Source organism: Dicentrarchus labrax, unplaced genomic scaffold (assembly GCF_905237075.1).
Source record: "Dicentrarchus labrax unplaced genomic scaffold, dlabrax2021, whole genome shotgun sequence".
Taxonomy (NCBI): domain Eukaryota; kingdom Metazoa; phylum Chordata; class Actinopteri; family Moronidae; genus Dicentrarchus; species Dicentrarchus labrax.
In genome coordinates this window covers 14,053,170-14,077,680 of record NW_026136709.1, presented here as the reverse complement: position 1 = coordinate 14,077,680, position 24,511 = coordinate 14,053,170, and the positions used below count along the sequence as shown (strand labels likewise).

General features: G+C 39.5%; 2 protein-coding genes across 2 annotated transcripts; both read right to left on the bottom strand.

Annotated features, from left to right (window-relative positions):
* Positions 1 to 1,238: 1,238 nt before the first annotated feature.
* On the bottom strand, positions 1,239 to 13,372 carry gramd1c (GRAM domain containing 1c). The gene is made up of 18 exons (XM_051410443.1): positions 13,208 to 13,372; positions 12,438 to 12,552; positions 12,118 to 12,241; positions 11,197 to 11,297; positions 10,316 to 10,411; positions 10,151 to 10,231; positions 7,366 to 7,484; positions 7,129 to 7,285; positions 6,875 to 7,034; positions 6,634 to 6,777; positions 6,325 to 6,443; positions 6,044 to 6,186; positions 5,851 to 5,954; positions 5,279 to 5,449; positions 4,338 to 4,404; positions 3,969 to 4,088; positions 3,459 to 3,540; positions 1,239 to 2,743 (listed from the first exon to the last, which is right to left on the bottom strand). The coding sequence occupies exons 2-18, from the start codon at positions 12,534 to 12,536 to the stop codon at positions 2,675 to 2,677; spliced, it is 1,956 nt and encodes a 651-aa protein (XP_051266403.1). The 5' UTR covers positions 12,537 to 12,552; positions 13,208 to 13,372; the 3' UTR covers positions 1,239 to 2,674.
* A 470-nt stretch (positions 13,373 to 13,842) lies between these two features.
* atp6v1ab (ATPase H+ transporting V1 subunit Ab) lies at positions 13,843 to 23,249 on the bottom strand. Its single transcript, XM_051410658.1, has 15 exons — positions 23,119 to 23,249; positions 20,373 to 20,472; positions 20,132 to 20,260; positions 18,812 to 19,026; positions 18,570 to 18,707; positions 18,286 to 18,437; positions 18,035 to 18,197; positions 17,846 to 17,954; positions 17,647 to 17,769; positions 16,278 to 16,392; positions 16,110 to 16,173; positions 15,821 to 16,024; positions 15,616 to 15,710; positions 15,251 to 15,422; positions 13,843 to 14,617 (listed from the first exon to the last, which is right to left on the bottom strand). The coding sequence occupies exons 2-15, from the start codon at positions 20,452 to 20,454 to the stop codon at positions 14,525 to 14,527; spliced, it is 1,854 nt and encodes a 617-aa protein (XP_051266618.1). The 5' UTR covers positions 20,455 to 20,472; positions 23,119 to 23,249; the 3' UTR covers positions 13,843 to 14,524.
* Positions 23,250 to 24,511: the final 1,262 nt, after the last annotated feature.

Genomic DNA, 24,511 nt, shown 5'->3' with positions numbered 1-24,511 from the left:
CTCTCCCCGCCCAGGACACCTACAGGACGGCCATGTGTATAGATACACACCGGAGCTCCGTGCAGTGGGGCTTCAGTCACTAACTGTGCTAAATATAAAGGAAATACAGTCAGTTCTGCCTCTTTGTGTCCTGAAAAACACATTTCTTTAGAGAAATCACTCATTTGTGTTTTTTTTACATGCAGAACAGTACAAAAAGTAAATAAAGTCAGTTCTGCCTCTGTGTGTGAAATACATGGAAAAATCAATCATTTTAATTCATGTTTTTATTATAAGTTATAGTGCAAAATACTTAATTTCTTTTTTAACATATTTTTATTGGCTTTTTTTACATACAGAACAGCTGCAGAGCAATACAAAAAGAAAAACATCGACAAACGTGAACAAAGTAAAGGTTTATCTCATTGTCATTGGCTATTAAGGTACAAAGGCAGAGATAGATAATTAAAAATGAATCACTACATGTGGAGTTACATTCAGGAGGGTGCAAGGGCTGTAGCTTTATTGTATTCTATAAATGGGTCCCAAATCCTCTCAAAGTGATCAATGGAGCCACTTTCGGTCCCCTCTCTCAGTCTCAGTCCAGCTGGGTGGATGAAGAGTCTTCCAGTGAAGGGGGATCAACCTTCGTGCTAACAAAGTTTATTAGATCCAGACAGGTTATTGTTCCCTCCTGCTATGCCAAAACAGCTAAAATACTTAATGGTTTGAGAAAATTGTGGATTGTGACTCAATTACAGACTAAACAACTACGTACGGGAACAAATTGATCATAAATGAAAAGGTAACCACATGCTGTGTATGAATAATAATGAATAATCTTAATGAATTAGTATCCTGTAAACAAAGCTGTCAGATAAATGTAAAGTAAAAGTGTTTACCTCTGAAAAATAGAATATATTATAGGGATACAACAGGAGCAAATTGGGACAGACTACTGGTCAATAATTAAAGACAGTCTCAATAGTCTTATATTTCACTAGTGTCAAAAGGACAAAGACACATTTGGCTTTACTCCCAATTAGTTTTCCACATCAGTTTCCAGCAGCAGCCAGCGTACAGTGCAGACTGTGCAGTTCCTACCAGCATTAAATCAGTAATCATGTAATAGAATAAATTCTAGTACATTTAGTCCAGTCAGATTGATATTTCATTTTGTTTCTGAGGCAGTTCATCTTTAATAATGAGCAGTTAATCATAAAGTATTCAATAGCCAATGTATAATCACGATAATCACATTTTTGACTATTTTATAGAATATTTTATTGACAGTTATAAAATGACATGTTTCAGTCAATGATTAATCAAGAGAATATTGACAGACTAATTGATAGTAAAAAATTTATAATTGTTGCAGAAAAAGTGAGTACTCTAGCAAGACTTGTTTGTTAAAACATTGCAATGTGTGAATAAAATGTACAAAACAGCAACCAATTATAAACAAGTTGACCACAACACACAGAAGTGGTTTTAAGTAATAACAGCTGAACAAAAATATGCACACAGACTGAAAGCTGAGAGAAACACTGTAAACATACAACAGGGCTCAATTGTACTGTCATGTCACCAACAATTGATTAAAAAATATATATAGTATTAAGTGTCACAAAACAAACCTGCATAGTGTTGACAGTGTGAGTGCACAGTACTGAGATAACCTGAGATAGACTCACTGACCCTACACCTTTATTGAAATAACAGCAGAGTGAATAAGTACTTAGACCAATGAACTTGGTTCAGTGCAGAAAAGAAAAGAGGAAAAAGAAAGCACACATACAACTGTGATTACACCTACAGGTGATAAAGTTAAATCAGACATGTCACCATTGTTTGGGCTGATTCATTTACATGGCACAGCTTTATAATCAGTCCAGGACGAAGTTAGAAGATAATGAATCAAATATGTATTAAATATGTGGTTTGAAACAGAAAAAAGGCACACTGGATTTGGCTCATTTACAGTATTATTAAAAACTAAATTTCCCTTTACAATTTAATGTACATTTAATGTTGCAATCATTCCTGTAGTTTACAGTTACAGCAAAAAGAATTTATCATGATTACAAAAGAGGAAAAACCTTAAAAATTTGAGTTACTGATTCTACCATTTTTATTGGAAATCAATAAAAATTCAACACATCTAAAACACAGCCTAATCTATAGGCATTTGTGCAAAATAAAAAAAATGTGCAAAAGTGTAAAGAGAAAAAAAAAAAAAAAAAGTAGTTTTAAATAATATTGATTCACTTCACTTGAATAAAACAAAAGTAAAAAGTATTTACAATAGCTCATTGCGGCATGAGGCTCATCTGAATATAGGAAAGACTTTTCTGCCACTATTAAGGAAAAGGGTGAAAAAGAAGCCAGAAATCTAAACCCACTTCTCCATGTGCGGCTGACCCTGATGTAACTTTGTCCTCGCAAGCAGTCGGTCCACACCTTTTAAAAAACATCCTGGCACCTGATGCCCAACCACAGGCTCTGAGACGTGTAATCCCAGGCAACACAAAGAGATTTCAGGGGTCTGGGGAACGCCACATGGCAATGTCACTGGATACCAGAGATTTCCTCAGAGGGAGTTCACTGTTGCAGTTTTCCCCCACAGGGCCGGGAAGGGAAAAGAAGAGGAAAGACGAGGGGACGAGCAACTCTGTAGTCACCAGGTGTGGAAGCGTCACTGTGGTGCTGCTGTGAGATTGGCCAGAGCAAAGTTTTGCTGTAGCACCACCAGAGAGCTGCGGAGCTGTGAGGAGAAGAAGAACTGACTCAGCACCTACAAACACCTGCTACAAGACAGCTATGAATTTATGTGATGGACTCCTGCTGGTTGTAAGATAGAAATGCAAGTCTGCGCTTTTTAAGCAGATTTAATGAAACTACTTTAAACAAATTTTTAAAACTCATAGTCCAGTAAACACAAATGACTTTAATCTCTTCTCATTTATAGATCCTAACTAGGTTTTTAAGTAAATTTGCAGTTGACCTCAACACATCCATCCTTTTAAAAGAGTAGTAGATTCATGAAGCTACAGCCAGTTGCCAGTTACCTTAGCTTAGCATAAAGACTGGAAGCAGGGAGAACCAGTTATCAGCCTCGCTCTGTCCAAAGCGAACTAAATCAATGTACCAGCACCTCTAAAGCGCACTGATTAACAACTTCTATGTCATTTGTTCAACCCTTACAGAAAGCTTAGTGTAAAAAAAAAAAAAAATGTAAATTCGGGGTTTTACAGGGGTTATGTGTTGGATTATTTCGTGGTTGTAAGCAGTTGCCAGGCAACCAGCACAGTTTCCAGGAAGTAACAAGTCCAGCCTAGACTAGCAACTTCCTGGAAAGAAAAAGAAAACTGGCACATAACCAACAACAATTCTCAGTAAATAATTTGTGAAAGATTTACATCCAGAACATCTCATTTATGTAACGTTGGTGCATTTGCAGCTTAAACAGCCGATCCTACCTGTTCTAAAAGGTTGATGGAGTCCTGAAGTACAATTTTTAGCAGCTTCACATCCTCTCTGGTCCTATATTCAGGGGCCAAGCTGCCAAACAACAGAAAGAAGGATATTATTCTTATGTGCAAACTATGATATTTACATTTTCTACATTAAAAAGGCAGCAGAAGACACAAAAACAGACAGAAACAAAGTGAAGGAAATGTTAGAAGAGGGCCAAGAAGGGCACTGATGCAAGACTATCTCACTTACATAACTACATTTACTGAGGCTGACAAACAGGCACTTTCAACAGTGAGTCATTAGAACAAGAGCTCTCTTGTATGTGGGCTGCTTAAACGATGCAGACAAAAAAAAAAAAAAAAAAGATGGAGGAAGATAAACCCCTTCCCCCTCTCCACCCACACCAGGACTTCTGCTTTCTGAGTGATGATGGCAGTTGCTGATACAGTTACTGATTATTATACAGATTATATACACTGTATATATGCTAGTTACAAAAAACGTTATCCGACCTGGCCTCGCTCCTCTCCCTCAGCCGATGCTTTGTGCTCAGGTACATGCGGTGGGCTACATCCTCCATGGCCCACAACTTGAAAAACAGACCCAGATTCATCACCGTCAGAATCAGCAAACTGAAAGAAAAAAAAAAAAAAAAAAAAGAAGAGGCAAAAGGTTAGAGGAGAAATTACCACACACAACCTTTAGACATTAATGACTTATTTACAATCAAGGCACTTTGTCACACCCAGATTCTACATCTAATCAAATCTGAAATAAAGTTGTCAGTAGTTACAGGTAAAATAGGAGGCACAATGTGTATTCCTTACTAGACAATTCAAACAACATTGTTTCACAGGTGTGTTTACACATTGTTAACTTACATCACACTCATTCCAGCCACTATTGTCGTGGTGTTCAATCTGCTCGGGCCTTTCATGTCTACGGGGCCTGAAAGACAGATCAATAAATTATTGATTTTGAAAATAATACCTGGGTTGCCATAAATAGGAAACGTTTCCAGTCTCAAGATCCTTCAGTTCCTTTAAAAAACGTATTGAGATGTTCAAATGGACACTGTAGTAAACATTAAGTTGCTCAACACCGTGTACTAAATTCTCAAAGCCTTGACAAAGCCTTCAAAGCAAGAGTGTATTGTGCAAACAGCACACCAGACAACAGCCACAGTTATAACCGCTGACAACCAGAGGCATCATCGTAGTACGTTACTTTCTCAAGCTGTTGCAAACCATAGCATGCCACTGGAAGGCCTCACATGTTCATAGCTCACTTCAGTCGGATTAAGGAGATTGGATTGAAAGGTTTTAAAATGTACATGTTTGATATGTTAAAATAAAAGTTGTAGACAAACTCTTGGCATCACTATATACACACTCCGAAATATTAGAGCAACTAAAAATGAGAATATCACATCTGGAAATCAAATCTCAACTAGGCAGCCTTAAAAAAAAAAAAAAAAAGAAAATGTACAGTTCAAAAGTTCAAAATGCACTCAGTCGTCTTTTTGTTCATGAAACTGGAGCATAGAGACGATGAGTGTAGCTTAGCATAAAGACTGGAGGCAGATAGAAAAGAATCTGGACCCCCCCCCCTCAAACAGGTTAGAAGATAAAACACATTCATTAGTGAGCTTTACAGATGCTAGTAGCCAGGCTAGCTTTTCCCCCCTGCTTCCAGTCTTCATGCTAAGCTAAGTCAACCATCTCCTGCCTGAAGCTTTATAAACAATGGACAAACGTGGGAGTGGTATTAATATTTTCCCTCGGGAAGAAAGCGACTATATACACAATATAATGTCATGTACCCATGTTGCCATCTCTGTGCTGGTCGGGGTCTTGCCCGTACTGCTTGTTGGGCTTGATGTGCTCTGGCAGAGTCCGGCTGTAAGTCCGCCTCCTCCTCCGAATCCCACTCATCTTCCCAGAGTCTCCACCTCCTTGGTTCATGTCTGGTTCCTCCTCCAGCAGTTCTGCTTCTGTACAGAGTCACCACACAAATATAAGGAAGAATGAGAAGGGTTAAGACAGTAAAAACATGTCATTCAAGTGTCTGTATGTACACAGGTTTATTAAACAAGCATTACAGTGGAAAAACATGTCTGCTTAATAAACAACTTTAAAAACAATATGTACATTATGAAGGTTTCCCTGCTCAAGCTCAGTGCACTGAACACTTAAAATGGCAGATAACCCTTGGCTGATGCACTCCCATTATGTTCCTTTTCACCTTCCTTGCAAATGCAGCTTTAATAGGATCCTCTACTGCAGGAAACTGCTCATATCATATCAGAGATAAAATAAACCACAGGCTAAGGAAAGAAGACAGGGAAGTGCTCCCTTCTTCCTCCACAGTGGGCCAACAGGGCTTTCTACTTACCCAGCTGTCTGAAATAATCTTCTATGCCGCTCCAGGAGTTTTTGGTGATGAAGGATTTGACCAGGCCCCATGGCTGCTTCTTATACTTCACATCAGTATAGACCCTGACAATGCAACAGACATTTTATGGCATTTTAATGGCAGCCACTACAAAAACATAAGAACCAAACTGTTACAATCATAATAAACTTACCTCAGTCGACACTTCCGCTTCGTGATACGTACGATATAGTACCGATTTTGCGTATAGAAGTAATCGTGGTAGGGAACGTCGTGAGTGTAAACCTCTGAGTCCACAAGGTAATAGTGACCATCCCTGGATTCTTTGTACAGCGTCTGAGAGGTAATTAGAGTACAAATAATCAGTGAGCCACAATTCATCCATTCAAGTGTGCGCACACACACACACACACACACACACACACACACACACACACACACACACACACACACACACACACACACCACACACACCTGGTTCTCTGTAGCGGTGGAGAACTTGCCAATCAGAGGGTTGCTGATGGTTATTGTGTAGTTCAAACTCCTCTTCATGTTTCCTGAAGCCTCTTTTTGCCAAGCAGTAAAGCTGGCGTCTGAACACAAAAGGTCAACATGAATACACATGAAAGGCTTATTGGCTAGGACTGGTGGATAAGTCAATTTCACGTGTGGCTGACAATAATTTGATTCTTGTTATTGTTTATTAACAGTAAGGATAACCAATGCAACAGATGTCCTAGGTCACGCCTTTAAATCTAGATTAAAAAACAGTTTAATACTCACTGGTTATCTTCCTGATGTTCATGAACCTGCGGATGAAGCTGGAGTCGGTGAAGAGCAGCTCAAACATCTTGTTGGCGCTGATGTGGAAGACCTTGTTTAGATAAAGTCGACCTTGCACCTCAGGTAAACCCACACGCTCCTCCACTGATGAAGAAAAAAAAACAGGTAGAGGAAATAAAAATACAAAAACACATGAGCTGAGGCATCCCCCTCCTCCAGTGCCTGGATTGTGTCCTCTTACCGTCCTCGATGCTCTCTGAACCGCTCTGCTCAGACACGCCATTCTCGTTGGCATTGAGGTCAAGAGAAAGTGAAGAGCGCTTGGAAACCCGTTCTGGGGCGAGGCGGTCTAGCGATGGAACAGGACTACGCTGCTGAGATGGGGTGCTGCGAAACTCATCCTGTTGGAGAGTGAAACGTGAAAAAAAAAAAAGATGTAAAAAGATTTAGACAAACACATAGCATGCAATAAAAGAAAAATGCAATTCTTAATACCGTGTTGGCGGAGTGCTGTGAGCCGAGAGGGGAAGGCAAGTCCTCCCCCTGAGGCGTGGAGGTCTCTAAGGGCCCATGCTCCAACCCTGGGAGGCGAAGGGAGGGGGTCCGCTCTAGCCTCCCAAGACCATCATCACCGCCAGGCCTCACCGTCAGGCTGCAGACAAACAAGACGGGTTGTGTCAAATTACAGCACGCCGTGATTGTGTGCGAGGATGGACGTGCAGGCGGTCTCACCTGGTCTGCATGCTTGATTCTGCTGATATCTGTAAGCTCTCCATCTCTTCATGGCTCAGGCCCAGGTCATACCCATAATGCTGTTTAACCATCTGCCACAACTCCACACTGGTCAGAGGCTGGGAGCAGAAAATGAAATAAAAAATGAGGACAGGTCAAAATGATTCTGAAACAGCTAAAAAAGCTTGTCTGGAAATCAGAGATCTCCTTCTCTTCCCCAGTAAGGACTTATGACTGATAGAACAACAACAAAAAACTTAAGCTGACTCCTAGGTAGGTAACCTGGAAACATGTAGCCTCCACCTAGTATAATTTACGATCTTATCACCATGGGTGACAACCTACAAACCTTATTGTCTATCTCTTGACTGCTGGGATACTCATATCATATTTGTGTTAACCCCTGACAGCCAAGAGGGACCAATTATCACCTAAAAATAATAAAGATCTGAAAATATTTACCCTAAAAAAAGTTGACCTTAGAACAAAATGAACACACCTGCGGGTCTAGGTGCTCCGAGGAAATAATCAGCCATAACATAAAACAAGATACTGCTCCAAGTAATAAAATTACTTTAAAAAAACCGCTCTGTATTATCGGAGGCCAGTCTATTTCGACGTGGGAATAAAGACGTTTTTAACCATATGGTTCCGCCTGCGGTCTTCTAGCCGCTCGCGTATCTAAAACCGAGCGAAAGTTTAAGATCCATCAACATGTACTTACTCGTCGGAGGACATTTCCTCGCAGCTGTGAGCTTTAAGTGGCTGTCAGACATCGATCTGTAACCGGGACGCACTCACATTCAGGAAGTCCTGCATTTAAAGGACTGCATGGGGCGTAAATACGCGCCGCCCAGATTGACACTGTGATCGAGGTAAATAAAAGTTCGCTTTACCTGTCGAAAGTCCGGATCACCGACGGTTCACACGGCCACAGAAACCCCTTTGTTTTATGTGATTCACTCCACAGTTTTCGTGAGTTTCAAGTGCGCTCTGTGCGGTTACAGGCAAAATGCAAATGAGCCCTCATAGCCACACCTGGAGAGGTCAATGAACTCTTGAAGGGGATGTTTTTATACAGGTGTTTGTGCTCACATCCCAGCAGGCTTACGCCCCCCTGTGGGTAGGCTGCCATAGTGCCTGTCTATAAGAATAGTCAAGTGATGGCAGCTGTAGAGATCAAATTAAAAGGAGAAGTGCCAGTCGTTTGTCATCATCATCATTATTGACTCATAATCTCATTTTAAAAAGTTATGAGAACATTTTCCCTACACGCTATATGAATTCAATATGTTCTGTTTATTCAGAGTTTACTAGGCTATCTGTTTACTTTTACAGTGCAAAGAGTTCAACCTCTCAAAACAAAGAGGGCTTAGCTGAGCAGATGGTTTCATATTCAACTACAACCCTGACAGATTGAAAGTAAATTATTCCTGCGTATGAATATAAAATGAAACATCTGATCTGCTGCTTCAAGTTCAGTCTCTTCAACTGAAAACTTAAACTGCTTTCAGCATCAACTTACACTAATACTCAAAGTAATAATCACCAAACTCCGTTTATGTATTTAAATCTTATCATTACCTCAACAGGTCATATTTTTCATTGTTAGTGGCGTTTAGTGGCGAGTCTGCCATTCCCTGGTCTCACGATACTAGCAGATCAGAGATCTCAGCAGCCTGAATGGCGGCAAGAACGGCTACCAACAAACCAAAACCCCTTACTTCTACCTTACCTGACACAATGCTCTGTTCCCTATTCTCCTCCGCAGTAAAACAAACCAGAGATATAGCGAATCACTTTGTGACATGAAGAGAGCTTTTTAAAACATTAAAAATGGATGTCCTAAGCAATGTTATGTAATACAACATGTCACTGCCCTAAAGACTTTATATTGGTTCTACAGGGTCTTTTTTCTCTCTCTTTCTCCCTCTAATTGTTTCAATCCAGTTTTATCACAGAAGGCTGAGAGAAGTCGTCAGTCTCTACTGGCCAAAGTGTTTAGAGACTGGCTGTGAGTCTATCTATTCCCAGGCTGTAATGCAATTTAACTATGGGTCTTAAAATTGTAACTACTAAGTTTTCAGCCATTACACTTCAACTGCTTCCAGTGCTTCAAACCCTTTCATTCATGTAACTCATATACAAACAATTAACATTTAAACAAGCTTAAATTGTCTTCTGAAAATAAAGCTTTTCCAGTGTAGTATCCATTCACCAGTGCAAAGAGGGCAACGCAATTCTCCAAATAAAGGTGAGTGAGCTGAGTGGTTTTATTTTTAACTAGAACCCTGACATACTTGTAGGTAAATTATTCCAAATAGTATTTCAGTCTGGAACAATGAAAGTTGCTCAGCGAGCTGCTGTGCTGCTTTGTGCAGTCTTTACCCTACATGCAATAGCAGAATGACACTGATAACCTCAAAGGAAGACAGACTGTGGCCGGGGCAGTTTGATATGTACTCTGGACCGATTAGATAAGTGCTGCAAAATGCGTTAAAGTCACAGACCTGCTGTTCTGGGAGGCATTTAGTCACAGCAGTCATGTTATTGGACACCAGCGGCAGCGGTTTGTGATACATGTGGTATGACTGTATGAATGTAGGCCTTGTAGACAGGATTTTTCTTGACACATGTGACTTGAAGTATGAAACATGAACTACTGTTGAACCTGCATGAACAATGGTTACTCCCACACGGAGTATGAAGATTGTGCTGATGAGTGTCTGTTGTTAAGAAACTTTTCTTTGTAAGGTAACAGCAGGTTAGTGGAAAAGGGCCTTACCTTGTCCAACAGTGTGTTTTGCCACATGCGAAAAACACTCAGGTAACTTTTCTCTCTTGCAGAGAAGGAAGTGAAGAAGAACTGAGGATAAAGATATAAGGAGAGTAATTGATTATGTGTTTAGCAAATGTAGAATAAACTCTGCTCTCTTCCAACACAGCGTACCTTCTCTGTGCTCGTGCAGACCTGGATGGCATTGGGAATCAGCCGAGCTGTTTTCTCTCTGGTCATAGTCGTGATTTCTTTAAGAGTCAGTATAATCTATAAAAAAAAGGTGAAAGGTTGCAGTTGTTCGTAGTGCGTACGTGCTTATCAAAGAATGCTATAAAGAAAAAAAATCCACCCTTGAATACCATTACATCATCAGAAAGATCCTCTTCCACTCAGGAGTTATTTTGTGATGACATCTAATAATGAGTTTTAGCAACACCCAAGAAGAGGCGTAAACTTACTGCTTAGAGCACAGAGTTAATCAGACATTGTTGTATTAGCATGTGGTCCACTGAGGCTGCGGCTAGTGCAGCAATTAGTGTTCATCTTCCTTATTATTTTTCCTTGTTGTATCTTGACTGTTGTTCTCCACAATTGTTGCAATTTATTGCAAAACTAGAGTTTATTGCAGTGTACGAACCCAAATCAGATTTTTGTGGTTCATATTTTGTATTGTTGAAAATATTTATTTTTCAAAAATGAAATTTCTCTATATTTTTATGTATATTTGAAGTTATTTGTGGGGATATAACAAAATGTACAGTAACAAATCAACAAAAGGAGGTAAGAAATGCAGTTTATATTTTTACTATAACTGTTTTAATGTAGTGTTTTAGGATGACCTTTTCTTTTAAAATACTGCACTCTCTGTTAGACACTAATATTTTTGATCTCTCACTATTAACAGTGTGAGCACAAATGTACCTTAATGTATCTGACCCTGTTATTCCTTTGTGAAACAGCAATATAGTACAAGAAACAATCTTGTGCTATATTCTGTTGCTTTGACTGCACACCCTCCTCTTCCCCTCTGCCCTCCTCCACTTTCCTATTACCTTCGTACCCCGAAACACATTACTGTAGAAACAGAGCCAGTTCTCTGACAGGAAGAGACGTCCCTGAAGGAGGATATCCCGCTGGAGGGCACACGGGTAGTCTGAGGGAAAACCATCCATACAAATGAGTGTGCCTGAGGTGTTCTTTGACACAATATATCTATAAAACAGGTCACTGTAGTGAGATGTTGTTAGCCATAGTGTTCTTTTAGTTCATTTTAGATAGAGACAATATGTTACCACTTATAATTCAGTTTAATTATCAATATAAACTCACTGATTCTAGTCAGTCTTATGGTTTCGACAGAGACCAGCTGTGTCATACTGAGTTACAGGGTTATATGTCTAAACATAATCATTTTTCATTTTATCCATGAAAAAACAGTGTAGAAACAGTCTTAATTAGAATATTTTACTGTGTAAATGTACATGTACTATATCTGCAATGAAACACTAAAAGATGCAGGTACACAGATTTTGTCACACAGTGTGGGGGACGTCATTTAAACCTTATACTCTCTATAAATATATTTAAGGGAAATTAAGGATACTTATTGGGAACATCTAAGTTCACCATGATAAAATATTGTCCAGTGATGTCATATCATTGATCATGTGAGACCAAAACTGCTTATATGTTTGTTGTATACTTTAATATTTGTTTTCCTAGATTTCTGAGTATCCCATATTAGGGAGCTGCTTACTCTATAAGGATACCTTTAATATAGTTTCACTTGTGTAATTTGTTCGTCTAAATACTTTTTCAGAGGCATTTCCACTTTGATAAGAACAAAATTTAAGATAAAACAAAGACTATTTTATATTCTTATAAAATGAAATTGGTCAAACATTGAAATGATAAAACAAACATCTGGATCATCTGGACAATCATTACTATGAGGAGCAGTCATCATAACTCACCCACTATGAGTCTCTCTGACTCTGGCAGTTCTTTGAACAACTTCTTAAATTCATCAAACCTCTGTTTGTATGTTGCCAGAGGAGCTTGAGGTGCTGCCAGACACTGTCCCTGAGGGTCAGAGCTCTGATGGAGGAGATATGAACATTACTGATACAGTATATGTGTACAGTGTCAGTGCATTTGATTATTTATTTGTGCAAGAAACAATAAATGATGTTATAGCAGAACTGCAAGCTTTGTGTGAATTATTTTTAGGATCCATTAGTCATATCCAAGCAGCAGTATCTTTATGTTTATAGAGACAGCTTAGTGCTTTTACCTCGTCTTCATCAGAGCTCCACCTGACATCCACCATGGATGTTGACTCATCTGTAATGTCATCGCTGCCCACTCCTGACCGGTTGGATAGCTGGTCCATCTGCTCTGCTGCAGGGCTTAAATAAAGAGAATATGTTTTGTGAAACTCCTTAAACCCTGCTGCAGATTGACATTATACACATTTCAATCCCTCCAGCTGTCATAAGGAGAGACTAGAAGGGGGAAATAGCTTGTGGGTCTTTTGAGAGTTGAACTTTAAGAACATAATCTGAACCTCAGCAATGAATGTCATCAAACAGGGATAGCCAGGAGCACCACAGCGGAAGTCATTATCACTGCAACAGAACTGGTTTGACTAGGAGAGCTGTGCTAGAAGTGTAGTCATGCCAATGAACAGAAACCTTTAAGACTGTTTTTCTTTTGTTAAGTGTAAAAGTGTAGTTAAAAGAACGGATTTGTGTCATAAAGTAAGAAACATTTATTGAAATTAAAAAACAGAAATGCGCATAATGACAGCGACCTAGTGCCACCACTCACGTCAAATTCTTGGTGTTAGATTGTGTTAGTCGATACGAACTATAGGTCGACGTGGATGTCAAGTTATGTCAAACAAACTCAAGCTAATAAAAGGTTTCCATCAGATTTGAAAAACCTTCAAACGTGTGTTTAAATACTTTTACGCACGGCGTAATGGGCGCACAGGCGTGCTGCGCCTTTAGCATGTCTCCACATGCGCGTTATCTGAGACAGAATTGTTGTTCAGTCACTTACCTTTTACGTAGTGGACCCAGGATCTCTGTTTTATCTGAACTCCAACTGCAAGCGACTTAATAAAACCAAGTAAACACCAGTTTGTCCCACACAGCTGAAGCTCTGCTGAGCAGTGGAACCTTGTTGCGCCTTGTTGCAGGTGCATCTCATCTGGCCTGGGGGAAATACCTTAAGGGAGTTGTCATCTCATTGGTGACGCTCATCTGTCTTCACAGAACTAGTTAAGGGCTCCAAAATGACCTCTCCCTTCATTTATTATTCATTTGTTATTCGTTTCCAGTTAAAGTTATAGTCATGTTCTTCCAAGTAATCCGGAGAGTAAAGTACTGCATTGTGATGTGTTTTCTTTCATGGAATTTAAGTTGTTCTTTTAACAATTGCAACATATTTTTTTTAAATTACACCCTGTTCATCTCTACTTTTATTAATTGCAATCACTAAATTAAGCTCTTACTTTTTTTTTAAAAGAACAATTATTTTAGTAGTTAAAATGATTTCTATGCACAAAGCATCCAAAGAGGGACGGTGCTGGAGAGTATGTGTGATATGCAGAGAGACCAGTTCTGCAGCTCTGATGCATAATTTCCAGAAACCATGAGGTCAAACAGACAAACACACACACACACACACATTAATCTTTTTCCCCATGTTTTAATTCTTTGGGAGTAACATGATGAAAGTATTGGACAGCAGAGCATTGGAGTCCGACTCTTACACATTCACACAGCAAAGTACACGACACTGCACAGCGTGAAACACAACCATAAAAACAAAAAGAAAGAACAACAGAGCCTTTACGTCAAAAATGCTGGCAATAAATAGACTGATCTTATTAAATTTATATTCAATACTCTTCTGTACAGATGGTTTTTGAATTACAATACATCAACCGAACAATCCTCTTCAGGAAGAGCAACACAGTTACACACAGAAATCATGTAAACAGAGAAAGGAAGAAAAGGGGTGAAGAGATCCCTCTTTCAAACACACATTAAATTCACACACGCATGCATGATCAGCGACCATGCAGAGGATCCAGAGTACGCCGATATGAGGCAACAAATAATAATGAATACAGTACATCTTTCTCTTTTCCCTCCACATGAAAATGCGCGCACACACACACACACACACACACACACACACACACACACACACACACACACACACACACACACACACACACACACACACACACACAAAAAAGGAGCACAGGGGAGCACGCAGGTTTTTCAGGAACACGAGGAGGTGGAATGTGATTCTTCAGTGGAGGGCTCAGAGATGAAATCCATAAAGGTCGCGAGAGGCAGAGGGAGCCTATTCTTCCAACGTACGGAAGGCGTTCTGCATGTCCTCCACGAGCTGAGCGTACTCGGCCTTGATCTTAGCCTCGCCGTCTTTCACTGGATCCTGCACGGACAAAGAAACACAATCTTAAACGTGAAGTTCAAGTACAGACCTGAAACCATCAGAGCTGATTACTTTCTGGATCTGGACAACAGCCATCTTGGTCAATGCTTCTAAACTTGCTTTGGAAACTCATAACTGATTATTCATCTCTGCTGAATACTGTCTATACTCTTTGTAGTATAGTATATGTAATTTTTTATACTGCCCCCATGGCAAGGTCCCTCTTGAAAAAAGAAAACTTGATGGGTGGAGGTAATCCCTTCAACATATAGCACAAATACACTTGTGTATATGCAGACTTCCAACACACTTAAAGAGCGCTGTATGTTGATGAAGCAAAAGTCAATTAAAAACTCAAATGTGTCCTTTAAACAGCCGTTCTCAACCTTTTCATCCTTGCAACTTCTGCAGAATGTTAAACGCTTTAAATAAAAAATAATTTTCTCTTTTTCTTTAATTTGATTATGAGTTTTAGAGCTTAGAAACTATTCTCAAAACAAATTTTCCCATGGGGATCAATAAAGTATTTCTGATTCTGTTTCTGAAATTAAAAAAGTCTAAAAAATATCTATTGAGGAATTAACACACACACACACACACACACACACACACACACACACACACACACAGTACCTTGAATTTCATTGAACTGAGCCTGTAGAGGATTTCTCCCATGTGCTCCTTAATCATGGCCCAAGTGATCTTGTTGTCGCTCTGAGCTGTGGTCTCCACTGCGTGTCGTGCCATGTCGTAGAAAGAAATCGTGTTGGAGAGAATGCCCACCGTCTTATAGAAGGGACAGAACCTGAGGAGCAAAGTCAGATAGTTTGTTATCAGTCATCAGTAGATTAGATCAGTAAATTCTTTTTCATTTTTCAGGTTTACATTCAGAGAAAATGTCCCCCTTCACTTTATCTCCAAGTTGTCCAGCATTTATCTGAACTCTGGTCAGTGACTGTGTGTGACAAAGAAGAAAAAAATGCAGTGTGTGACGTTACCTGTCATAAGGAGTGTAACCGTTCTGCTGCAGGAAGTCGTCTTTGAGCAGTTTGGCCACTTCAAGGGTGATTTTATCCGTTTCTGCCAGTGATGCCTGTTAAAAGAATTTAAATTTACTTAAACTGGAAAAAATGCATTGGAGCAGTACTTTTTCAGATGAAAAGTTAATCGAAAGATCAAACCACTGCCGCCGACTTAAATTACCTTTCCGACAAGCTGCACAATCTCAGCCAGGTCCTCCTCCTCCTGCAGGATCTCCTTGGCCTTGGTACGCAGGGGCACAAACTCGGGGAAGTGCTTGTCGTAATACTCATCCAGAGCACGGGTGTATTTGCTGTAGCTGATCAGCCAGTTCACAGAGGGGAAGTGCTTCCTCTGAGCCAGCTTCTTATCCAGACCCCAGAACACCTGAAAGAGGGAATATTAATAACATAAAGTGAAGAACTGAGCACCTTTAGTTAACAAAGCTTAATGACACAACTTAATGATTTACCTGTACAATACCAAGAGTGGCTGAAGTGACAGGGTCAGAGAAGTCACCACCTGGAGGCGATACACTGAGGAAAGAACAAGCTGTTTAACTGCTATATTCCTTTTACAGTCCATACAAGATGTGCAGGGTAATGTCTCCCTCTAGTGGACAAAATAAAGCTGTACTCACGCTCCTACGATACTGACGCTGCCCTCCCTCTCAGGGTTGCCCAGACACTTCACCCTTCCAGCACGCTCGTAGAAAGAGGCGAGACGGGCACCCAGGTAGGCAGGATAGCCACTGTCTGTGGGCAGATACAGAAAACACACAGATAGACTTTATGCTTCCTACCAGGTTACCATGATCACACAAAAGAGGTGAGAGAACTGTACCACTGTACTGGATTTCAATTCCCTCATTAATTTCTGCAAAAAATTAGGCTTACACAGATTTTCAGCATCTGTTTAATTATCTGAGTCTGAACTCAGTGTAGAAGTAGAAAAAAGGCATGCATGTGACTCGTCTTTTTTTAAACCATGGTTTCATTTGGAAGTCAAAGAAAAAGAAAAAAAATCTACTAAGCCTGCCAGCGTTAATGTGTTAATGTAATTATAGCATACAATAATTATCCTCTGTAACGGACGTGCTGCTCGATTGGCAGGCAGTGTCTGACGTAGAGTGTCAAACACATGGCTCTCCTGGAATCCTCCTAGAAAGATGTTTCCACTTATTCCACATTACATCTTTCTTTGTGTAATGAAGCCATGCTTTGGATCGTTTGTTCCTCTCTGCCATGACTTCTTCTTGTTGTTTCAATGTACAATTTATTACTCTGCAACTAAAGCCCACGATTGTTTTAATTATCGATTAATCCACATATTATTTTCTTTATTAGTCAGTCAAGAGAAGTAGTGAAAATTATCTATCACAAGCTCCAAGAGTCCTTTCTAAATTCTTTTTACTTTTATTGCCTTTAATTGATAGTGACGGCTTAAGAGCGACAGGAAACCCCAAAAATATTCAGTTCACCATCAAAGAAGAGAAAACCTGAAAATATTTCATATTCACATTTGAGAATCTGGAACCATTTCGTTTTTGCTTTAAAAACAATAAATCAGTTATCATTTAATTAAAAATGTTGTCAATCAACGAATCAATTAATCGTCTTATTGTTTCCATTGTAGTTGAAAGAACAGATTGTACAACTTTGTGCCATTTGAGGGTTTAGCTGAACCTGTTGTAAATTAGCATAAAATACTTCAAAGTCAAAGGCAGAATAGAAAGCAGTTTGTTGATTGTGCAAGCAGAGGATTGTGTTAGTTTTGTGAAATTCAGATTCCCTCCTACTTCCTTTCAAAAAGTAAATACTGATCACTACAAAAGACCTAATTTATAGAGAATGATTTGCTTATTTCCTGTAAATTCAGAGTCTGATGCCCGACCTGAATGAACAAACACTGAAAAACTGCTGTTTTTCACTTAATGTCAGAAATACCGAAACCGGAATCTGCCTTCAGCTTCAGCTCTTACAATAATATCGAGGAGACTCCAAACTTACCAGCAGGCATCTCAGCCAGACGGCCAGAAATCTCCCTGAGAGCCTCGGCCCAACGGGAGGTGGAGTCGGCCATCATGCTCACGTTGTACCCCATGTCTCTGAAGTACTCAGACAGCGTGATTCCTGTCAAAACAAAGTCAGTTAGTATGCAATCAAAGGAGAAAGTGAAGAGTATTTCCGGCGTATTACTGACAGATACCTGTGTAGATGGAGGCTTCTCTGGCAGCTACAGGCATGTTGGAGGTGTTGGCCACCAGTGCCGTTCTCTTCATGATGCTCTCAGTCTTCCCGCCAACCTCCATGGTCAGCTGTTGGCCAGACAACACGGTCAGAACACCCATCAAAGCCACTCTAGTTGGGAAACAACGGTGGCGCTCTCGCTACTCACCTCAGGGAAGTCTCGCAGTACTTCTGACATCTCGTTACCACGCTCCCCGCAGCCTACGTAGATGATGACGTCACTGTTGGAGTACTTGGACAGGGACTGAGAGATGACAGTCTTTCCACAACCAAAGGCTCCGGGGATGGCTGTGGTTCCTCCCTGCACACACCTTCACATGAAGAAGAGAGGAGAGAGTCAAAAAGAAACTCTCCGTACAGGAAAAAAATTTCAACATGTCTTAAGGATGTGAGACTCACGGGAAAAGGGCGTCCAGCACTCTCTGTCCGGTCAGCAGCGGGTGATTGGCGGGCAGCTTCTCTGTGACGGGCCGCACTTGTCTGACGGGCCACACCTGCACCATGGTGAACTTCTCCTTCACCCCCTCAAACTCCAGCTCCATCACCACATCCTGACACAGACACAGACACAGACACACACACACAGACACACACAGACACACACACACACACACACACACCATCAACACAAAGCAACGTCTAACAGTTACTGCACAGCTGTAGGTGGAGGGCGGCGGACTCACGGTGACGTCGTAGTTTCCAGGTGGAGCCACGTAGGTTACAGTGCCTCTGTTTTTGGGAGGCAGCATGATCTTGTGCTTGATGAGGGAGTTCTCCAACACCATGCCATAGATGTCTCCTCCTGTGATGTGACTGCCAACCTAACAGTGATAAAAAAAAAAATTTTTTTTAAAGTTTTTAAAAAAGGGGGGTTAATTCGCCCGATAATTTTAACATGTCAAGATGAAAGTTTGAAGTCACTTACCCGCAGGCTCTTGCTGGGAGTAAACTCCCACTTGAGGTCTCGGTTGAGGGCTCCGATGTTTACACCTCTGGGGATGTAGATGCTTTGTGTGAGGTCATTGATGTCCTTAAGTGGTCGCTGGATACCATCAAAGATGGATCCCATGATTCCTGGACCCAACTCCACAGAGAGAGGTTTCCCTGTACGCAGCACGGGATCTCCAACAGACACACCGGCTGGGTTCAAGCTCAGGAAATAAGTCTGAATGGAAACTATTTCCACTTTTACATATGCAAGATGCTACTATGCAACATCTGAAAAATTAACAAGAATTAGGAGTAGATATTTTAGAAGAGCAGTGAAAGGACGCAGTGCAGTCGTTCCCCTCTTTGTTTGTGTGAACAATCTTACACTTTAAAAAGGTATTACATAGGTTACACCGGTCCAAGATTACAAAAGAGAACAAAATATTTCCAAATACTTTTTAAGAGCTGTCGTAATCTGTCAAATTAAACTTGTTATTAAGTTAAATAATTAAGTAATTAAATGTGCCTGTTAAGACACAATGACAGTAGTTTAGGTCATGGATCCTAATATAGTGAGACCTGAAGTCAGTCTGCTGGCCTCTAATCATACAAACTGGATGAGATAAATACATTTCAATTCATTAATTATTAAAAGGAAAGGAAGGTAGGCTCTATAAAATATGGTTACAGTGGCCCAGAACGGACAAACCTGGTTCTAGATAGGGCTTTTTATGAGTTTTGCAGCTACCGGAGTCTTTCATACACGCCTGGAAGGACAGTGGTTTTCAGTTGGTTGCAATCTGCAACTTCACAGCGAGATGCCATTAAATCCTACACACACACACACTTTTAAGTATTTTAACAATCACCTTTACTTTAATACTATTTATTTGTTTGGCTCCTACAGGCCCCTGATTGATTGGTTTCTACTGCACTTTTATTTCCTTTGTTGCATTTGGGGAAACTTATTGCTGCACTGTGACTGCATTTCTTTTCTAATCTATTTGTATTTTATTTTATTCTATTTTATTCTTCTAATTGATTTTATTCTAGTTTTATTGCTTATTGTTTTTTAATGTAATGCAAATGCTTTTATTTGCCTCTGTGTTTGAAATGTGCTATATAAATGAAGATGTTATCAACATCCACCGAACACAGACAGGGCTGGCATTATATCACTCTTTGCTCTCTGACTGAATCAACCTGATTATCTCAAAGAAAAGTACACCTTACAGCAGCTGTACAACAGATCAACATAAAAGCTGTGACATCAAGCAAAGACAGAGAATGGATAGTCACATAGTCAGAAGGATACATGTCTCCTCGTAGACCTGGATGGTGGCCATGTCTCCCTCCAGCCTGATAATCTCTCCCACCAGCTCACTGTGGCCGACACGGACCAGCTCATACATGGCTGCTCCCGCCATGGCTGTAGCTGTCACCACTACAAAAACAAAACGAGGTTAAACAATCAGACTGAAAAGGCTGAAGAGAAAATGATTAAGTGCAACGAGTTTGATCGTGATGATAGTGTTTATTCGTGTGTGTTAGCCAACCTGGTCCGGAGACTCCATGAACGAATCCAAACTGGCTCTCTCTCTCCTCATCCCTGATCTTGGGCAGCTTGGACGTGTCCATCTTTACAGGTTTATAAGTCTGGGTGGAAGGAGAGCGGAGAGGAGAGGAATAATGTGAATGAGACATCAGTAAACAAAGGAAAGGAGAAGAGAGGCTGCCCTCTAACCTCTGTGTCTACACTGTAATTATTAATACATTGTATTAGCAGCCACGAGGCGGCTGTGGGAACTGTTTGCTTTGATTACTGTTGTTACAGTTAATTTCATATGAGACCACCAGGCTGTTTAAGAACTCGGCCAGAATGGAGAATTAAATCTATTTTCTTTTTAAATAGTGACGCAAACATAAAACATTTTGTTAAAAAAGTTCTCTGAGTAAAAGCAAAGTTAATAACCTGTAACAGTTAGTAATTTTCAACATGAACAAAATTAATTTCCTAAATCATAAAAGGCCGAAAAATTAAAGATAATATTTAAAGAATCCACAATTTCACAGACAGATATCTTCCTGGCACTATGGCGGTACCTCGGTAGTGGCACCTCCTACTTTAACCATAGAAACCGCCAGGAAAATACAGCAACATCACTACTCACGACTCTATTTCTCAGCCTGATCTAGGCCACCCCCCTATTCTCCTTCTCCTCCTTGGCTGCACACACTTCAGGTCCAGTAGTACAGTCAATATGACGCATCAGGCTAACATTAGAGGGGGGAATCCCGCAGAGCAGCACGCACCTCTGTCTTCCCCTTCACATATGTACAGACAATATATGTATCTAACACAGCATGATCCTTTTTCATAGAGGGAGAAAAACCTCTGCATCTCTGCATGATTTCCTGCCTCCTATTATTCATGCTTTTCTGTCATTTTCAGATCACATATCTGCTAGATATTATCCTAACTCCATTCGGCTACATGCCTGACTAACACAAACACAAGCTGTCATCAGTCGTGACACAGCCCCATCCCCACAGAGAGCTGACTGCAGATGCTCTGCTCACAATCAAGAGCAGACTTATGTGCAGTATACTGCATGCATCAGACACAGCAGAGCCAGTCAACATGTTCATACTACTTAAATTTGATATTCCTCATTCCTCTATCTGACAGTCGTATCACACAGACAGTACTCTACAGCCATGCCCTTATTTTGTCCTTCCCACTGATGTACAGATCTTCCTGTTTACGCTAGGCTGCTTAACCCATCTGTGCAGCAATATAGCAGCTCCACCAACAGGTCAACGCAGGAATTACAAGAATGACACCTAAAAAGGTTTCACTCTCCCTCAGGCAAAGACCAAAACGATACAAAATTACCTTGCAACTGATTGGTAATTATGTGTCTTTTTTTAATTATCTCAGTTTACAGGTATACCTTAACAATTAAAAGTATCAATGTGTACCTGATGAGGAGCCTTAAAAGAGCAGCATACAGCAGGAAGATAAGGTCTATTGTTCTAATGATTCATTTACATGAGTTCTCTCACACACACACACACACACACACACACACACACACACACACACACACACACACCTCTAGCAGCTTGATTAAATCTAAAACAAACTAGAATTACATGTAAAGTTTGACCCAAAAAAAGGCCTTAAATGACTATAATATTTGATACAAGCCTCTTTACAAGCAGTTAAGGTCAGATTCTCTTGTAATAATCCTGACTGCTACAACAACAGACATGACACTTGATCATATGATCCCTGGCACATGACTGACTGGCCTTGCTCTTTAAGGAAGTGGAAAACTAGCATGGTGCAAAACTGGGAAGTACAAATCATGAGTGTGTGTGTGGAAACACTGGAGACGTTATCCCCTGACTATAATCCTCCAGATAAAATGGGCATGGGGCATACTAAAGATAATTTTACCCTTCATTATTATACTGATCTTAGACATTAATGTTGGCTATTATGTGAAGGATGGTAAAAAAGGTGGGAATAGTCACCTGTTGTTAACAAATGTCAAATAAAAAAGTGACAGAAGGGGGAAAATACCTGTATTTTCTGTAACTTAAAGCAGGCTTTTTGTCTGTCTGTGCTCCTTACTGGATATTTGAGCCACAGGACAACACAGTAACAACACTGGGAGGATGCATGTGCATGTAGATACTGGTGTCTGTGCAAAAATAGGCTCAGAAATGTGGCATGACAGTGAGATGATCATGAGATACATCCTGACACACTGATGTTAATTGCAAACTTGAATGCAGGTTAGCTGATCGCATGAAACTCAGCTCAGTTGTATAGTTTTAATGGAGAAACCCATGGCTAATAGTAGATATTTAATGACATGGTGGTCTGTATATGGTACATAATGAACAGGGGCTTCGTGTCATTGCTTTAAATTTGATTTTAATGCGGAGTATTAAGTGTGATAGCTTCCCTTGAAACTGCACCCGAGCTATCTTAACTTACAGCACACAAAGTCTAAAATCCGGCCGATAAATCGTGAATTAACACGCCTGCAATATCAAATCTTACTTTGTCTTAACGATTAAAAACAACGTTAGCTTGCTCCATATGTTATTCGGTATTATGAAAACGACAGCAACACTGGTCTCTCGGCCTGGATGAAGAATTGCTGCCTCTACCGTTTTGGCCCAACGAGAAAAGCTAAATTATTTCATAATAAACACTCAACAAAGTCCGTCTGCAACGTCGAAATAACAATAATGCAACACAGTTAAACAAGAAAATGTAATAGTTACCGTCTGATTACGAGGTGGTGGTTTACTGTCTTGCCTCGAGAGAGAAAACGATGGTTGCTGCGATGCGTGACAGCAGACGGAGATCAGCTGACTTCATTCACTGGCTGCTCGGTTTTACTGCTGGGCCCCTGCAACCGCCGCCATTTTGGCTCCGCCCAGGGACGACTGCAAAGATTTTGAAGTGGTGAGCAGTTTGTGATCGATCACTCTGGCTCAGCATTCCTCTACAGCAAGCATATAATATAATATAATATAATATACTATACTATACTATACTATACTTTACTATACTATAATATAATATAATATAATATAATATAATATAATATAATGTAATGTAATTTAATATAATGTAATGTGATTTAATTTAATTTAATTTAATTTAATGTAATGTAATGTAATGTAATGTAATATAATGTAATATAATATAATGTAATTTAATTTAATTCAATTTAATATAATGTAATATAATATAATGTAATGTAATGTAATGTAATGTGATGTGATTTAATTTAATTTAATTTAATTTAATTTAAATTAAATATAATGTAATATAATTTAATATAATATAATGTAATTTAATTTAATTCAATTTAATATAATGTAATTTAATATAATGTAATGTAATTTAATCTAATTTAATTTAATATAATTTAATATAATATAATATGTTGTGCTGACATGTATATATTTAAAAAATAATATATAATTCGTATGCTATGAGAGGGAAGCTGGAGAGTTTAAATAATATAATATTATATAATTTGTCCTCAACGACAAAAAGTACACAATTGACGAAGATACCAGTATACAATTTGACTAAAACAAACACAATATACAGAGACAAAACAAAAACAACAAAAGGAAGAAAGCAAAACAATACAGAAAACAAGGTATTAGGTAAACAATTAGGTACAAAATAGAGTTACGTAAATAGAGTTACAAACCATGATTACAAAATTATAAAAGGTGTTATTATGGATATGTACAACTGACATAAGAGCATGTACAATTGACCCTAAAATAAGAAGACGGGGCTTTTTTAAACAGGTGATAATGATATGATATGGACCGGATATTTACAGGAAGATTATTCCAGTCAGAGGGAGCTTTAGACATGAAGGATTTCTTAGCAATTGACTTAGAGAGCAGCAGGAACAGAAAAAAGAGCTGTGTAGAAAGTCTCAACTGATAACTATAGGAGGGAAGCTGAAGAGTTTAAATAAAATAATATAACATAAAACTATTCTTATAACATTGTTTCCTTATAATAAATAATATGAATAAGACATCTACATATATAACAGGTTCAAACAACTAATTTTTGCCCCCTTGCAGGTCAATGTGGCCCTGCAATTAAGACCTAACATTACAGGAGCCTATCTCTCACGAG

Excerpts from the sequence above, each read along its gene's own strand:
- gramd1c (XM_051410443.1), bottom strand. The coding sequence starts at position 12,536 with ATGGACCAGCTATCCAACCGGTCAGGAGTGGGCAGCGATGACATTACA. Across the intron at positions 6,444-6,633 it reads GAACATCAGGAAGATAACCA|ACGCCAGCTTTACTGCTTGG; the intron begins GTGAGTATTAAA and ends TTTTGTGTTCAG. Across the intron at positions 2,744-3,458 it reads CCATCAACCTTTTAGAACAG|CTCCGCAGCTCTCTGGTGGT; the intron begins GTAGGATCGGCT and ends TTCTCCTCACAG.
- atp6v1ab (XM_051410658.1), bottom strand. The coding sequence starts at position 20,454 with ATGGACACGTCCAAGCTGCCCAAGATCAGGGATGAGGAGAGAGAGAGC. Across the intron at positions 18,708-18,811 it reads CTCCCAGCAAGAGCCTGCGG|GTTGGCAGTCACATCACAGG; the intron begins GTAAGTGACTTC and ends TATCACTGTTAG. Across the intron at positions 17,770-17,845 it reads AGAAGCCTCCATCTACACAG|GAATCACGCTGTCTGAGTAC; the intron begins GTATCTGTCAGT and ends TTGTTTTGACAG.